The 17,983-nt window shown below is 49.7% G+C and overlaps 1 protein-coding gene across 1 annotated transcript in view; it reads left to right on the top strand.

Moving 5' to 3' along the window:
• Positions 1–17,983, top strand: part of plxnd1 (plexin D1) — a 125,746-nt gene that overhangs the window by 41,123 nt on the left and 66,640 nt on the right. The window contains exons 8-15 of the mRNA XM_087994544.1: positions 1,937–2,048; positions 3,271–3,375; positions 8,383–8,469; positions 9,639–9,729; positions 11,528–11,691; positions 12,485–12,636; positions 13,008–13,107; positions 17,755–17,894. Coding sequence (XP_087850670.1) covers positions 1,937–2,048; positions 3,271–3,375; positions 8,383–8,469; positions 9,639–9,729; positions 11,528–11,691; positions 12,485–12,636; positions 13,008–13,107; positions 17,755–17,894 — 951 coding nt within the window. The remainder of the gene's footprint in view (positions 1–1,936; positions 2,049–3,270; positions 3,376–8,382; positions 8,470–9,638; positions 9,730–11,527; positions 11,692–12,484; positions 12,637–13,007; positions 13,108–17,754; positions 17,895–17,983) is intronic.

Below are 17,983 nucleotides of genomic sequence, written 5' to 3'. Positions count from 1 at the left end.
TGTTGCTGGGAACAGAGACTGAGTCAGTGCAGTGTGAATCAGATAGCGTGTTGCGAAATCTGTGTGCTAACATTGAGGATGTGGAGCCTGAGAGTACAGCTCAGTCCACTCTTTATGTCAGATTGTACAGTCCCTCCACTTTCTCATCATGACCTGGAGTAACCCCACAGCTGTCTGTTGTTGCGGCATCTGTACAGACAGCTCATAATTTACAGCTAGTTCACAGTGCATCATCAGGACACTGCTGGCTCTGAGGAAAACCACTGGCAAATGGTGTCCGTTCTCCTGGGACAGTGGTGGGGGGTGGGAGGGAGATTATAGAGCTGCTTGAGACATATGCACATCATCAAGTGACGCCTAAAATGATAACCAAGTCATTTTTGTTCCAAAGTCAAGTCCCAATTTGTTTTTAAAGTGAGAGTTTGAAACATGCCTGCAAGTTATTAACAAGCAAGTTAAAGTTCACGCAGTACTGTTGGGAAATACAGCTCTTCAGAGAGGGGATCGAAACTCTCAGATTGTGACAACCGCAGTCACAACCGATTATTGGCCTTTAACACGGATATTTAGGTTACAAAAGGGATATTTAATCAGATAAAAATGAATCTGCAAACCACAGACTCCTGAGCAATTTTTAAAATATCAACTGTACCATATTCTTCGGGATTGTTTGGTTCACTGGGACATTGTGTACTGTTCCAGACTGAACGATAGGGTTAAAATGAAAATTCCGGCACCTCGATTGAGTTTCATCTGGTAAATATTCAGGTTTTTAAAAAATGGACAGTATTCGAGTGGCAGAGTGGGTTGTATGCAATACTACCTTTATATAGACACTGCCCACTGCTGGGGGAAAGGGGCTGGAGTTCTCCATACAATTTTAAATGACTGGGAATTTCCGTTTGTTACACTTGTTACCCACGGATTTTCAACGGGGCTCTGTCTTTCAGTAGGTGGGGGCGGGGGGGGGGGGCGGGGGATGTTGGGATACATGAGGCAATGTTGGGAGTACTCTTGTCTGTGCTGATGACCTGCTCCCTGTCCCTCTCCCACTGCTATTTTCCATTCCACATCACTCCCTTCCCCATTCCCAATCCCCGTCCCATTCCCCATCCCCATTCCCTGTCCCCATTCCGCATTCCCTGTCCCATTCTTAATCCTCATTCCATGCCCCCATTCCACATTCTTCATTAACAATTCCCTGTTCACGCTCCCCCTCCCTGTTCCCCATCTCCAGTCCTCCTACACCTTCACCCTCCCCAATCCTCATCCCCTTTTCCGACTCCTCAGCCCCATTCCACCATCCCTATTGCTCTGTCCCCATTCCCTGTCCCCATTCCCTGTCCCATTCCCTGTCCCATTCCCTGTCCCATTCCCTGTCCCATTCCCCATCCCCATTCCCCATCTCCATTCCCCACCCCTATTCCTCTGTCCCCATTCCCTGTCCCCCTACCCCTCCCATTCCCCATTCCCATTCCCCATTCCTATTCCCCATCCCTATTCCTCTGTCCTGATTCCCTGTCCCCTTCCCCCTCCCATTGCTCATTCCCCATTCCCATCTCCATCCCCTCTCTATCTCTCTCTCTGTGATTGTATTGGACGGCCTTTGGGTGACTGTATTGGATGGTGTTTCTGGGAGACTATCAGTCAGTATTATCGGACTGTATTTGTGGGTGTATTTATTGGGCTGTGTTTGTGGGTATATGTACTGGACGATTCCAGTGGCAATATCTCTTTTCAGAGGATGGGGGACCTGATGCAGGAAGTTGTGCTGGAGGGGTCGCAATTTGAATCTCTGCGGGAAGTCAGTACAGAGGCAGTTAGACTGAGGGTGAGGGGTGGAAGAGGGTGTGGGGTTGCAGTCCTAGGGGTTGGTTCCTCTTGTTTGCTGCACAGATGAGCTCTCAGTCTGACCCAGCGAGTGTTTCTATTCCAGGTGCAGAAGTTGTCTACAGACTAAATGGGCCTGTTCCTGGTGTGTGACTGAGCACCGATGTGTGTCAGATAGAGCGCACTGTCATGGGCTGTCACTAGGTGCATTGCCTGAGGTAAGGTCAGGACAGGATTAATTCACTGATATTTGTCCCTCCATACAGCTTTCGCCATGACCTGCATAAACAATCAACTTGCTCCTGAAGACTGATATGGGATTGTCTCTGAACTGCATAGGATACAGGAGTCTCAACGAGGGAAATACTGGGTGTCTGGGTTTTGGACAGGGGTACACGGTTCAGGTTGTGTTATTCCAGATGTGTGACTGTGTGGGAGTTACTGGCTGCAGTGTGCCGAGCTGTGGTCAGTGATTAGGAGCTGGAACCCTGGCTGATTTCCTCTCTCTCTCTCTCTCTCTCTCTCTCTCTAATCCAGTGATTTCTTGGACAGTGGCCAGGAACACGAAGCCTGGCTGATTTCCACACCTTCCCTCCAACTCCACCCTACACCCCCCCCCCCCCCCCCCCCCCCACCCCCCCCTCCTCTCTCTCTCTGTCTCTCTCTCTCTGTCTCTCTCTCATCCAGGGATTTCTGGACAGTGGTTAGGAACAGGAAGCCTGGCTGATTTCCACACCTTTCCACCCGCCTCCACCCCCACCACCCTCCACTCTCCACCCTAACCTCTCTCTCTCTGTCTCACTCTCTGGCTGGCTGTCCATCTCTCTCTCTCTCTCTCTAATCCAGGGATCACTGGACAGTCATCAGGAACAGGAACCATAGCTGATCTCCCCTTCTCTCTCTCTCTCTCTCTCTGACTATCCCACTAATCCAGGGATCACCAGAGAGTCATCACGGGCAGGAATCCTAGCTGATTTCCCCTTTCTGTCTCTCTGATCCAGGGATCACTGGAGAGTCATCAGGAGCAGGAGCCCTGGCTGATTTCCCCCCCTCTCTCTAATCCAGAGATTACTGGACAGTGATCAGGAACCCCACCCCTCCACCGACCAGGTTGAGGTGATTTTGTAAAATGAGATGGAAATGTGTTGCTGGAAAAGCGCAGCAGGTCAGGCAGCATCTAGGGAACAGGAGAATCGACGTTTCGGGCATTAGCCCTTATTCCTGAAGAAGGGCTAATGCCCGAAACGTCGATTCTCCTGTTCCCTAGATGCTGCCTGACCTGCTGCGCTTTTCCAGCAACACATTTCCATCTCTGATCTCCAGCATCTGCAGACCTCACTTTCTCCTCAGTGATTTTGTAACAATCTGAAGTTGTGAACTGACTCTTGATGAAGTATACTGATGTGCACAATTTAACCAGTGCCCCCCTCTCCATTACAGAACTCCAGCCAGTGCCCACAGGTCATACCAACATACATCGACCCCATGCCAACAGGAGGAACACTGGACATTTCAGTCTCCCTGGTCAACAGTCAGTTGCTGAAGGTAAACTTCTAAATGTATTTCCGTTTCGTAGAGCAGCAGAGAGGGGAATGGTGGGTAGCTTCTAACTTCAACAGTGTGGTTAGAAAGAGGCCTGGTGTTTGGTGTTATCTCAGTACTCCATCCCCCAGCCCCTTGGTCACATTATCTTTATCAGTGAGACTCTGATATCAGTTGGTCAGTGAGCACAGTGCAGCTGACAGGATATCGAGTAGTAACAGGAATACGATAGGACATGATGCGTGGTATTCAGTGTCATCGTTTACCTCTCAGTAGGACACCAATCAGCACTTCATTGTCAATACCATCCCTCTGAAGGAGCAGTTTACCTTATCCCAGTCCCTACCTGTTCCCCATCACCCTGCAGAATTATTCCTATTCAGATGATTCTCCGATTTCCACTTGAAAGCCTCAAGTGAACCTGCCTCCCCCACACTCTCACACAGTACATTCCAGACCTTAACCCCTTGAGTGAACCTAGCCCCCCCCCCCACACTCTCAGACAGTACATCCCAGACCCTAACCCCTCGAGTGAACCTGCCTCCCCCCACACTCACAGACAGTACATTCCAGACCATAACCCCTCGAGTGAACCTGCCTCCCCCCACACTCTCAGACCGTACATTCCAGACCCTAACCCCTCGAGTGAACCTGCCTCCCCCAGACTCTCAGACAGTTCATTCCAGACCCTAACCCCTCGAGTGAACCTGCCTCCCCCCACACTGTCAGACAGTACATTCCAGACCCTAACCCCTCGAGTGAACCTGTCTCCCCCCACACTCTCAGACAGTTCATTCCAGACCCTAACCCCTTGAGTGAACCTGCCTCCCCCCACACTGTCAGACAGTACACTCCAGACCCTAACCCCTCGGGTGAACCTATCTCCCTCCACACTCTCAGACGGTACATTCCAGACACTGCACCCTGTTTTTCTCTCTCTCTCTCTCTCTCTCTCTCTCTCTCTGTTGCCTTCACATTATTGCTAATGTATGGGATCTAGACACAATACTCTGGTGATGAATATATTTCTAACAGAACCACCTTACTCTTGTACCCTTTCTCCCTAGCTGCCGCATGTTGTGTTAACCGCCCTCTGAACCTGTCCTGTCCCATTGACTGAGTTGTGCCCATTCCGCTAGTTCCTCTGCTCATGCACCCATCTTTCTGACCACACCCTTTTGTTTCGATTATCTCTCGATATTGATCCCACTGAAATGAATCACGTACGACTTCTCGGCATTCAATCTCATCTGCTGTTGTGTTTAGCCATTCCCCCAACCTGTCTTTGAGAAATTCGACACTGTATTCCTCACAGTTTGCAGGAGAAGGTAGTGGAATGGCACTAAGAGACATTGTCACTCAGAGAGCTGTCTCTGACATGATGGGTCAAATGGCCTCCTCCTGCAGCTATGTGAAGGGAAGAGGGGAGAATGGAGCTGGGGAGGGGAGAGGGGAGAAGGGGAGAGGGAACAGAGGAGAAGGGAGAGGGGAAGGGGATGGTGTGAAGGGAGAGGGGTAGGAGGGAGAAGAAGGGGGGTGGTGAGGCAAGGAGGGAGATGGGGAGGGGGGAGATTCTGGATTAATGTGGTGCTGGAAAAGCACAGCAGTTCAGGCAGCAGCCAAGGAGCAGGAAAATCGACATTTTGGGCAAAAGCCCTTCATTAGGAATACAGCCTTCCATATCCATCAAAGTTTTACCTGCACATCCATTAATATCATTTACTGTATCCGTTGCTCCCGATGCGGTCTCCTCTACATTGGGGAGACTGGGCACCTCCTAGCAGAGCGCTTTAGGGAACATCTCCGGGACACCCGCACCAATCAACCACACCGCCCCGTGGCCCAACATTTCAACTCCCCCTCCCACTCTGCCGAGGACATGGAGGTCCTGGGCCTCCTTCACCGCCGCTCCCTCACCACCAGACGCCTGGAGGAAGAACGCCTCATCTTCCGCCTCAGAACACTTCAACCCCAGGGGCATCAATGTGGACTTCAACAGTTTCCTCATTTCCCCTTCCCCCACCTCACCCCAGTTCCAAACTTCCAGCTCAGCACTGTCCCCATGACCTGTCCTACCTGCCTATCTTCCTTTCCACCTATCCACTCCACCCTCCTCTCTGACCTATCACCTTCATCCCCACCCCCATCCACCCATGGTACTCTTTGCTACCCTCCCCCACCCTCCTCCCCGACCTATCACCTTCATCCCCACCCCCACTCACCTATTGTACTCTATGCTACTTTCTCCTCACCCCCACCCTCCTCTCATTTATCTCTCCACCCTTCAGGCACTCTACCTGTATTCCTGAAACGTCGATTTTCCTGCTCCTTGGATTCTGCTTGAACTGCTGTGCTTTTCCAGCACCACTCTAATCCAGAATCTGGTTTCCAGCATCTGCAGTCATTGTTTTTTTTACCAGTAATTCAGATGTAAACTCAATGTTTCAAAATCGTTCTTTATATGCTTAAAATAAGGATAGCTGTTTCAGACGAGTAAAGCAACAGCCTGGTATAGTCATATCCAGTGAATTACACCTAATATACTATACCCCAGACAACACCTCAACATCCCAGATCCCACAAAGTGCCATGGTATCATGTTAAAGAAGACACTTGTTAATTACCAGGTAATCCCCCCTTACGTGGAGGAAGCAAGTACTGTGGGAGCTTGATTGTCCATCAAGTGGGTCAGCAGTAAAAGTATGGGCAAGTTGGTCAAATCTTAAAGGACAAAGCTGGTTGACTGTGTCTACAGCATATAGTGGGGAAATCAATAAGACGGTCAAACACACATTACCTCATCCAAACTGCCTGCTGCAGACACATCTGCTCAAGACTGTATTAATAGGAAAGATCAATGGACAGTCCTTGTGGAGGAAAAATCCCACCTTCAGCATGAGAATACCCATCGTGGTATGTGGCACGATCAGCGTGCGAAATAGGATGGACTTCAGATAGATTTAGCAGCTCAAGACTGGACACCCGAGGTGCTGTGGGTCACCCTCAGCAGAACTAAACGCCAACACAATCTGCAACCTCAATGCTCAGCAGCTTCCCAATTCTAGCATTACCATCAAGCCAAGGGATCAATCCTAGTTCAACGGAGTATGCAGGAGAGCTTGCCAGGAGCTGCACCCGGCATGGCTTAAAAACAAGGAGTCAACTTAATGAAGTGAAAAATAGGACTACCACTGCAATCCCGCTACATCTAGTCATGAAAAAGCAAATAAACTAACTGAAGGCAGAGGGCCCACTAATGTCCCCATTTCTAATGATGGATACTCATAGCCTATCAGTACAGAAGATAAGACAGAGGGATTGGTAAGAATCATAAACCAAAAATGCAAAGTTGAATATTCCATCTTTCTTTTCTTGCATTTTATAGCAGGTTCCTCTGGTGCTTACGGCTGACATGTCGCTGAGTCATTGAACACTTTAGGAATTTGAGATAACCACAAGTTAAACCCCATTTTAAATGCTTCAGTACACTTTACTAAAAGTCATAAATCACAGAGGTGGGCACTATCTATTTGCTGAAAATGTGTTGCTGGAAAAGCGCAGCAGGTCAGGCAGCATCCAAGGAGCAGGAGAATCGACGTTTCGGGCATAAGCCCTACTATCTATTTGCTGTTAAGTAGCTCTACAGATTGGGTAGCTCCAAATGCTGTCTGTTCCTGGAGTACAGTTCTGATGGCTTGAAGCACCTCAGGGATACCCAGTCTAGAGTTGCTCCTCCAGAACCCAGTTTTCAGCCCCGTATTCCTGATGAAGGGCTTTTGCCTGAAACATCGATTTTCCTGCTCTTCAGATGCTGCCTGAACTGCTGTGCTTCTCCAGCACCACTCTAGTCCAGAATTTGGTTTCCAGCATCTGCAGTCATTGTTTTTACCTCGGGGATGGGGGAGAGCAAAGAGGTGAGGTGTAGAAGGTTAAGGGGAGGAAGAGGAGAGGGGTTGGGGAAAAGGGAGAGGGGAGGGGGAGGAGCAGGAGTAGGAGTAGGAGGGAGCTAATAGTTCATTGACGATGGTTTGGGAGGGGAGATAGTGTGTATGGGTGAGCAGAGGTGAGTGCACTGTGGGTGGAGAGATGGGTGAGGTGGGGCAGAGGAAGTGGGTGAGGTGGGGGAGAGGAAGTGGGTGCGGTGGGGGAGGGAATGTGGGTGGGGTGGGGGAGGGGAAGTGGGTGCGGTGGGGGTAGGGGGGTGGGTGTGGTGGGGGATGGAATGTGGGTGGAGTGGGGGAGGGGAGGTGGGAGCGGTTGGGAAGGGAATGCGGGTGGGGTTGGGGGAGGGGAGGTGGGTACGGTGGGGGAGGGAATGTGGGTGGGGTGGGGGAGGGGAAGTGGGTGTGGTGGGGGATGGAATGTGGGTGGAGTGGGGGAGGGGAGGTGGGTGCGGTTGGGAAGGGAATGCGGGTGGGGTTGGGGGAGGGGAGGTGGGTACGGTGGGGGAGGGAATGCGGGTGGGGTTGGGGAGGGGAGGTGGGTACGGTGGGGGAGGGAATGTGGGTGGGGTGGGGGGGAGGGGAGGTGGGTGCGGTGGGGGAGGAAATGTGGGTGGGGTGGGGGTGAGGGGCAGTGGGTGTGGTGGGGGAGGGAATGCGGGTGGGGTGGGGGATGGGAGGTGGGTGGGGTGGGGGAGGGAATGCGGCTGGGGTGAGGGAGGGGAGGTGGGTGGGGTGGGGGAGGGAATGCGGCTGGGGTGAGGGAGGGGAGGTGGGTGCGGTAGGTGAGGAGGTGGCTGCAGTGAGGGTGCAGTGGTGGGGGGAGATGGATGGGAAGGTGGGAGGGGATACTCGTGCCTGGCTGGAGCTAATGACTGACCTACAGTTGATGCTCTGTGTCCTTGCACTGACTAATGCTCCATAGTCCACCCGAGGTGGTTTGAAGTGACCACCTCAATGTCGGAAGGCAGTTGTTCAGACTGGCTGATGTGCTTCCTGTGACAGAGTGTGGTCAGATTCTCATTGCTTTCTCGATGTTGCCCCCCCACCCCCCCACCCACTCCACTAGGATACCTACCTACAGTGTGAGATTGGTCACCAGCAATACCGAGCACGTTGGCTCAACAGCTCCCAGGTGCTCTGTGAGGATGTCACGGTAAGTGTGGGAGTGAAATTCTCTGCCAACCTTGTTCGGGGCAAGTATGTACACACACAATCTCTCTCACACACTCTCACTCACACTCATATTTACTCACTCTCACACTCTGTCTCTCTGTCTCACACATACTCTCCCACACTCATTCACACACGCTCTCAATTTCTCACACTTACAATCTCTCAAACTCTAACACCACCACACACTTGACTCTCACAGTTAAACACACTTTCACCCTCATACACATGCTCTCTCAGACTCCCCCACTCTCTCTGTGGCTCACTCTCTCTTTCTCTCTCTCACTGACTCTCACACTGTCACTCTCTCAGACACTCACTCTCCAGATCGCTCTCTGAAACACTCTCTTGGGCATGCTCTCACACTCTCTCTCTCTCTCTCTGACAGACTCTTACACAGTATCGCTCAACTACGTTCTTATTCTGTCACTCTCACGTATTCTGTCAAACGCGCGTGTTTGGATTGTTTATCTTATTGAGCTGTTTCAAATGGAATTGTAAACTAACCACAGTCTTTGCAAACCAGCTACTTTCCTTAAAACAAACTGACTAACCAACACTTTAAAATTCCCCTAGCTAACCCTTATCAGCACTCTGTAACCTCCCTAACACTTACTAAGCCCTATAACCTCACTAACTAACTCTAAGTCTGAAGTCATACAACAACAGGTTGACTGGTAATCACAGGCTTTTGGAGCGATGCTCCTTTGTCAGGCAAAGTCAGAAACCCAACACTGGCATCTCCACCACATAATTCTAATTTTCTATAACCTTGCTCACTGTCCCTTACTGAGCCTCTATAAGCTCCCTAACTGACCCTTATTGAGTCTCAATAACATGGCTAACTATCCCTTACTAAGGCTCTATAATCTTCCCTAACAACCTTTACTAAGCCTCTGTAACCTCCCTAACTATAACCTCACTACACACGATTGCTGTTTAACCTGGCAGGTCTATCCAGTGCACAGTGTCTGATAGTTACCCTGTTTACTGGTTCCAGTGCTCACGGTGTTTTCAGAGCGGTGTTAAGGTATTTGCACGGTGCCCACTCCCCCTCTCTAACACCCATGCTCTCCACCCCGTGCCCTACCCTTACCTGAGTGCCCCTCTGCAGCTCACACCCATCCCACCTTTTCTCCTTTCCTCTTTCAGCTGTTCACATCGAACAGGAGCCATTTGTTTCCAGTGCAGCTGAGGCTGAGCGGGGACCACAGATTTATCGACAATCCGAGCACCACCTCAGGTTTCACTGACCAGTGCCTTCATGATAATTAGTCGGGGGGGGGTGAGAGGTAACAGCGCGGTGATGGGGGAACGGCGAGGGATGGTGACTGCCATGCTAGGCAGGACCACCTTGACATTCTGACGCGAGCTGGGTTTGAGCAGTATGTGGTGAGCACTAACTGCCCTCCCCTGTGTTACCCACACTGAGACCACCCCTCGAGAATCAGAGATATTTGAAGTCGAGCAGGGTTTGAACTGCAGTCATGTGCCAGTTTGTGGGGGGAGGGTGTGTGTGAGCCAATTGAGAAGGATCCTTTGGAGCTGTCTATCCTCCAGCATTGATCGACTAGGATTGAGATGGTGGGGGGGATGGTGTGACTGGGCCTGGGGAGAAAACTGAGCAAAGGTCAAATCCTTGGAGGGTGCCCCCTTGGTGCTCCTATCCAACCTTAACCCCATCAGAGCCTACTTCTGCCCAGGACCTCAGCATAAAGTGCCCTCCACACACCTCTCGAATTACCTGGATCCTTGGGGTTTCCTGCTTGGCTCTGCTCTCAGACCCAGCAGCTTCTACAGTGAAGCGCTGGTGCTTTAGGAAGTCCAGCAGGTGGTTTAGACAGGGTGTTGGTCAGACTGGGCGTTGCCAACCCTGTGCTGCTGTGATGGGTACACATTGTGTGGGTAGGCCTGACCCACCCACAGCCAACCAGAACCTGGATCACGGACCGCTCGGGTCTCTGGCTGGAAGGCACTAGGCCGAGGCTCAAGCTTGTGAGAATGATATACCAGGCTGAGGGCCCAAGACTAGCCTCTGAGCCCGTGAGCTCGAACCCACGAGCAGCTCCTTTCCTTGGTCTCAGAACAGAGCGGTCAGCATCTAGTCGCTCCTCATGTTCCAGACTGAAGCAACAGCAGGTGAGGCACTCTTCAGGGCAGAGGAGGAGAGGGGAACAGCCACCAAAACTCAAACGTACCCAAACAGTACAGCACAGAGCCCCTGTTAACTCCTGCCCTTGATGAATGCATGCAGCTCAAACTATCATAGGGACACAAAGCGAGAGTCAAGGTGGAATTGGCAAAGAATCGAATGCAGAAAGGACTACAGTTTTGAAATGCTGTCTAACCCCATGCTGTCCCTGTCCTGGGAGTCTTTAATGGGGACAGTGTCGAAGGAGACTTGCTTTGTATTGAACCATATGCTGTCCCTGTCCTGGGAGTACTGGATGGGGACATGGTAGAGGCAGCTTGACTCTATACCTAACCTCGTGCTGTCCCCGTCCTGCAGAGTGTTCAGTGGGGACAATGTAAAGAGAGCTTTACTCTGGAATCTAACCCTGTGCTGTCCCTGTCCTGAGTGCGTTTAATGTGGACAGTGTAGAGTGAGCTTTATTTTGTTCAAACCCTATGCTGTCCTTGGAGTGTTTGATGGGGGACAGTGTGGAGGGGGTGGGGTTTTTACTCTGTATCTAACCCCATGCTGTCCACTGTTAAACGGGGATTGTGCAGAGGGAACTTTACTCTGTATCTAACCCCATATAACCTTGTCTTGGGAGTCGTAGATGGGGACATCATCAATGGAGCTTTACCTTGCATATAACCCCATGCTGTCCCTGTCCTTGGGAGTCTTAGAGGGGGACGGTGTAGAGGAAGCTTTATTCTGTATCTAGCCCTGTGCTGTTCCTGTCATGGGAAGTCTTAGATAGGGACAGTGCTGTGCTTATGATCAACTTCAGCAACGGGAAATGCTCAGGCTGTTTGCATGGATGCGTTCCCTCGGTTTCTTCACTAACTGCTGCATTCTGCGTGTCTCTCTGCAGTGGAGGTTTATAACTGTGAGGTTGGGAGATCTGACTGCTCTGCTTGCTGGGGTCGGGTTGACTGGGGTCACAAGTGTGCCTGGTGTATGAGCACGAAGAGCTGTAAACTGCGTTCTGAGTGTGGAATGATCGAGGCGACCTGCCCTGCTCCTAAGATTCTGCAGGTGAGTAATTCCTGACATGTCACACTCCGCCCAGACCTCGCTCTGGATTCCTTTGTCAATAATATCTCCCTCTCCATCACTGAATCTCCTCTGGTCCCCACCGAAGCATCAGAAACTCAGCCTGTATACAGTGGCCATAAGAGCAGGTCAGAAGGATATAAAGAGTAACTTATCTCCTGACCTCCCCAAAGCCTGTCCAAGGCACAAGTCAGGAGTGTGATGGAATAATCCCCACTTGCCTGGATGGGTGCAACTCCAATAATACTCAAGAAGCTCAACACCATTCAGGACAAAGCAGCCCGCTTGATTGGCACCACATCTACAAACACCCACTTCCTTCACCCCCAGGCACTCAGGAGCAGAAGTGTGTAACATCTACAAGGTGCACTGCAGAAATTCACCAAAGACTCATACACAGCACCATGACCACTTCCATCTCAAGGGACAAGGGGCAGCAGATATATGGGAACACCACCACCTGCAAGTTCCCCTCTAAGCCACTCACCATCCTGACTTGAAAATATATTGCTGTTCCTTCAGTATTGCTGGGTCAAATGCTGGAATTCTCTCCCTAAGGACATTGTGGGTCCACCTACAGCAGGTGGACTATAGCGGTTCAAGAAGGCAGCTCACCACCACCTTCTCGAGGGCAACTGGGGCAATAAATGCTGGCCAGCCAGCGGTGCCCACATTCCCGGGTGTGAATTTTTAACTGTGAGGATTTGAGCCAACTCTGGTTAAATGCTCGCCTCTCAATGAGGGGGAGGCTGACTGACTGCTGGTTGTCTTTCAGATAGAGCCACTGACTGGTCCTGTAGATGGAGGAACCCTCCTCACGATACGAGGCCAGAACCTGGGCCGTAGGTTCAGCGACATTGAGAGCGGCGTATGCATTGGTGAAGTGGCATGTGTGCCTGTGCAGGACAGCTACATCGTCTCTGAGCAGTGAGTAATTCAACTGGTGGGCTGTGGATTTCATAAATCCCCTCTCCCACCTCTGGATGGTTGGTGTGCACGTGTGAGTGTGTGCATCTAAGTGCGTGTGTGCATGTGCACGTGTGTGCATTTGAGTGTGTGCATCTAAGTGAGTGTGTGCATCTAAGTGCATGTGAGTGTGTGTGTCTGCATGTGTGTGCATATGAGTGTGCATATATATGTGTCCGTGTTTGTGTGCATGAGTGTGTGTGTGTGAGTTAGAAAGGGAAAGAAATAGGAATTGACGAGAGGAGGCTGTGAGGTGATATGGTTTGGATGGTGAGGGAGACTTGTGAGAAATGGTTTGCCTTTCTGCTGCCTGGTTGTGTTCCTTTCTGCAGGATTGTGTGCAGCACTAATGGAGCGAATCAAGTATTTACAGACTCTGTGACAGTGAAGGTCCACAAGGAAGGTCACTCCAGCCAGAAATTCTCATTCCTGGTAAGTCTGACATTCCCCTTTCACCACAGCACTTTCACATATAATTCCCTCAGATCTCAATATTCTCTGTCAGCTAGAGCAGCCAGGAGGGTACTGTCAGAAAGCACGAGAACTGAATGATTATCATTTGGTAGGACCGAATTTAGATTTTCTAGATAAAAGACATTGCACACATCAGGACAATTCATGCTAAGTACCAATCTAAAGGGGAAATAACATTCATACTGTATAAGAGGAGTGGTGTTTGTTTGTAACTTGCCATGGAGAATACATCAGTTAGTGATGACTGACAATCAACTGCCAAGCTCAAAGCTAGAGAACAGAGAAACCTTGGTATTGGGATGGTGGATAGTGGCAGTTAGTTCATTCCCTTTACAGGGAAAGGAGCAAATTCCAAGAAATAGTTAAAAATGATGGAAAAGGTGATGTATTAAACAACAAAAATTCCATGATGGAAACATAACTTTGTGAATCTTCAAAATAAGTTATCATTTCATGTTTTGGTTTTGTTTGAATGTTATTATTTATATAATTATTTATAAAAAAAAGGGGATATCTGTCATTATCTCATTGGTTTTGTAAATAGGGAGTAGTTGGTGGTTATATGTAAATAAAGGAGTAATTAGGTGAGTATGGGGAAGGAACTCTTGCTGTGCAATAGTAATGTCCCTGGCACTGAGCCAGGAGGGCTGGATTCAAGTTCTTCCTCCTCATAACGTTTCTTAGCAGGTTGTAGATAGGGATCAAGCAAACCAACTTTATTTTTGTAGTTTGTCCTGTTGTAGATTGAAATTAAGCCCTGAGCAGATAGTGTGCGATTGGACTCTGACTAACTAACATGTAACATCTGGTGTTGGCCATGATGGCCTGGCTTGTATCTGAGCAGATTACTAAGCAAAAGTGAGGACTGCAGATGCTGGAGATCAGAGTGGAGAGTGTGGGCAGTTACGTTAATCAGAAACGAGAGGCTAAAGGACTTTTGGGATCCTGGATGGAGTAAAACAAGGCTATAACCCAGATGGCGAATTGGAGGCATTCGGTGTCCATTAGCTCAATTGGCTGGTTTACAATGTCGAGTGATGCCAACAGCATGAGTTCAATTTCAATATCAGCTGAGGGCACCATGAAGGACTCTCCTTGTCAACTTCCCCTCTCACCTGAGGCATAGTGACCCTCAGGTTAAACCACCACCAGTCATCTCCCACTCTCTAATGAGAGAGTAGATCTCAGGGCTGCTAAGGCTATAGTGACTTTCCCAGTACAGACTGGAATCTAATCGAGAGGTTCATCAGATAATGTGTTCCAAACTCACTCGAAAAGTATCCTAATCTGTGTTTCTTTCCCATTTAAACTGCCATTCTATTTATTAAACTGAGGAAAAACAATGATTTTATTGACATTGAGAAGTCCTTATGCATTGCGTTATTCAGTTTAAAATTAAACTGCTCTCTAGATAGTCAGGATTAACCCTATTAGTTCATTGGTGTGTTATAGTTTGTCTCTAAGTTAGACCTACACACCACTGTGAAACTCATGACTGTCTGGAATGTAATGGACCTACTTTAATGTTATCGTCATTTCATCTCGACACATTTCACCCTATCTGAACTTGAATGCTGGTGATTAACTTCTCATCGTTCATGTCTTCTTCCTCACTTTGTGAGATAATTATCTCCACTGAGCACTGTTCAGAAACTGGCCCCATTCAACATCCCCTACATGTCTGACCCATTTCACCCTCTGCAATGGCTGACAGTCCGTGATTTTCTTGAACTCCCTTTTTCCAGATCGAGCTCAACCGGAGTGGGAGAGTCTTGTTTTTTGTAATTCTTCTCCTCTTCAACTGCCAGCTGCTCTTGACACGCCCAATTCAAATAAATTCGCCACAGCCACACGAGCCCACCGTCTCTCGTTAGAGAGAAAGGACATGTTGTGGTTTAACCTGAGGGTCATGCTGCCTCAGGTCAGGGATGAGATTGAGAAAGTGGGATATTCCTGGTTGCTTCAGCTGGTGAGGGAATCAAACCCAAACTGTTGGCATTGGGCAGCATTAAAAAGCAGCCATCCTGCCAACTCAGCTAACTGATTTCCTTCTCTGGTCTGTAACTCACTCCTAGTATCTGATATTCTGTACGAATATTTCCCTCCCCCCTTCCAAAGAACCACTTGATTGGATTCCAGTCTGCAACTCATACCCGGGTACCAGTGATTCCTTATGTAAACTCCTCATTTAGATTCCAATCTGCAACTCACTCCTGAGTGTGTTATTCTATATATAAACACCTTGAACGTATTGATTAAATTCCAGTCTTCAACTCACTCCTGAGTATCTGTTGTTCTATAAATGAACCACCCCAAACACCCTGACTAGATCCCAATCTGTAACTCACACTTGGCCTCTGTTATTCTGTATCAGCATTCCTCCCTGAACCCCTTGGGTAGCTTCCAGATTGTAATTCAATTCAGTCTTTTTCTCTGAAGCATTTGTTTGATTCAGTACAGTTGTTCATTCTGCAATATTCTCTGCTTAAGTTGTTAATCCTTGGCCCTACTTATTGTGAAGCCTGGGTGGTAGATGTTGTGAAATTTGGCTGCTGGGAAGCCTGCCCTTGGGGATGTGGAAATTGCTAAATGTGGACTGCCCACTGTCCAGGAGGATTGTGGAAGCTTCCTGTTGGGCCTGATCTGCTGTTTGAGTCTGATTTCAACCAAGGAACATTCCAGGACCTGGACAAAGGGAGAGAGAGATCTCAGTGGAAATCCCAGAATAACCCGGGAAACAAAACAGGAAACAGCTGCACACTGAGCTGTAGGGATATCTGACTTAACGCAGCTCACGGAAAAGGAATTGCTCTATTGTCTTTGTGTCATGCCCTGGAATATGGCTGGTCCTATAAACTGTCATTTCATCATCCAGAGTATGTGTGTGTGTGTGTGAGATAAGGAGCAAGTTGCTAGGTAAAATTGCACTCTGCCTGTCACAGTCAGAACCAACACCGGGCACAGCCGGTAATCCCCACTCCCAAATATCTTCATCAATGTGTGGATCCAGCCAAGAGGACTGGATTGGGCTTTGAGGGATGGACACTGGGCTGGGGGGATAAACACAGGGCAAAGGGATGGACACTGGGCTGGGAGAGGGATACTGGTCTGAGGGATACACATTGGTTTGGGAGATGGACACTGGCCTGAGAGATGGATGTTGGGCTGGGAATGAACACTGGTTTGAGGGATAGACACTGGTCTGAGGGATGGGCACGAGGCTGGGGATTCGACACTGGTCTGAAGGATGGACACTGCTCTGGGAATGGACACTGGTGTGAAGGATGGACTCTGTGCTGGGGAATGGACGCTCGTCTGAAGGATGGACATTGTGCTGGGGAATGGACACTAGTCTGAAGGATGGACACTGTGCTGGGGAATGGACGCTAGTCTGAAGGATGGACTCTGTGCTGGGGAATGGACGCTAGTCTGAAGGATGGACATTGTGCTGGGGAATGGACACTAGTCTGAAGGATGGACACTGTGCTGGGGAATGGACACTGGTCTGAAGGATGGACATTGTGCTGGGGAATGGACACTAGTCTGAAGGATGGACACTGTGCTGGGGAATGGACACTGGTCTGAAGGATGGACACTGTGCTGGGTAATGGACACTGGTCTGAAGGATGGACACTGTGCTGGGGGATGGACACTGGTCTGAAGGATGGACACTGTGCTGGGGGATGGACACTGGTCTGAAGGATGGACACTGTGCTGGGGAATGGACGCTAGTCTGAAGGATGGACACTGTGCTGGGGAATGGACACTGGTCTGAAGGATGGACACTGTGCTGGGGAATGGACGCTAGTCTGAAGGATGGACACTGTGCTGGGGAATGGACACTGGTCTGAAGGATGGACACTGTGCTGGGGAATGGACGCTAGTCTGAAGGATGGACACTGTGCTGGGGAATGGACACTAGTGTGAAGGATGGACACTGTGCTGGGGAATGGACACTAGTCTGAAGGATGGACACTGTGCTGGGGAATGGACACTGGTCTGAAGGATGGACATTGTGCTGGGGAATGGACGCTAGTCTGAAGGATGGACACTGTGCTGGGGAATGGACACTGGTCTGAAGGATGGACACTGTGCTGGGGAATGGACGCTAGTCTGAAGGATGGACACTGTGCTGGGGAATGGACACTGGTCTGAAGGATGGACACTGTGCTGGGGAATGGACGCTAGTCTGAAGGATGGACACTGTGCTGGGGAATGGACACCGGTCTGAAGGCAGGACACTGCTGGGGGATGGACACTGTGCTGGGGGATGAACACTGGACTGACCGTGGGGTGAGGTTAGACACTGGTCTGACAGTAAGATGGCCCACGGACATTAGGGCAGTGAGGGGGAATGGCTGCTGCATTTTGGGAAGGGGGTTTAACATTGAGCTGTTTGTCATTGCTATGCACTCAATGTGTTAGTAGAGACACAGAGTTACCCTGAACAATGCCATCGTTGCCTCTACTCCACTGTCTGACATGACACTGCCTTTCCACAATGATAGCCTGTCGATTGATTTGTTAGTGCGCTTAATGGGATGTCAGGAGATTGCTGCAAATTGTACTCTAGCCTCTCTTTTTGTTGGTCTTGATCCTGAGCAGCTTCCCGAGATTGGCACACTCTATCCAGATCAAGGACCCAAAGCTGGGGGCACCAGGATTACCATCAATGGCACCAACCTACACATCGGCTCTGCCCTGAGGGTCCTTGTCAATGGCTCGAAGGATTGTACAAGTTTAAAGTAAGTGATACACACATCGTTAGCCTTGGGGAAAATAGCTGTTCCTGTCTCCTCTGTGCATTTCAGTGCTGGACATATCTGACTGAGTG

Source organism: Chiloscyllium plagiosum, unplaced genomic scaffold (assembly GCF_037043375.1).
Source record: "Chiloscyllium plagiosum isolate Xiang-an unplaced genomic scaffold, Cpla_swu_hap1 HiC_scaffold_14, whole genome shotgun sequence".
NCBI classification, from domain to species: Eukaryota; Metazoa; Chordata; class Chondrichthyes; order Orectolobiformes; family Hemiscylliidae; genus Chiloscyllium; species Chiloscyllium plagiosum.
Note: the sequence above shows the minus strand (reverse complement) of the source record. Positions and strands in the feature narration are given on the sequence as shown.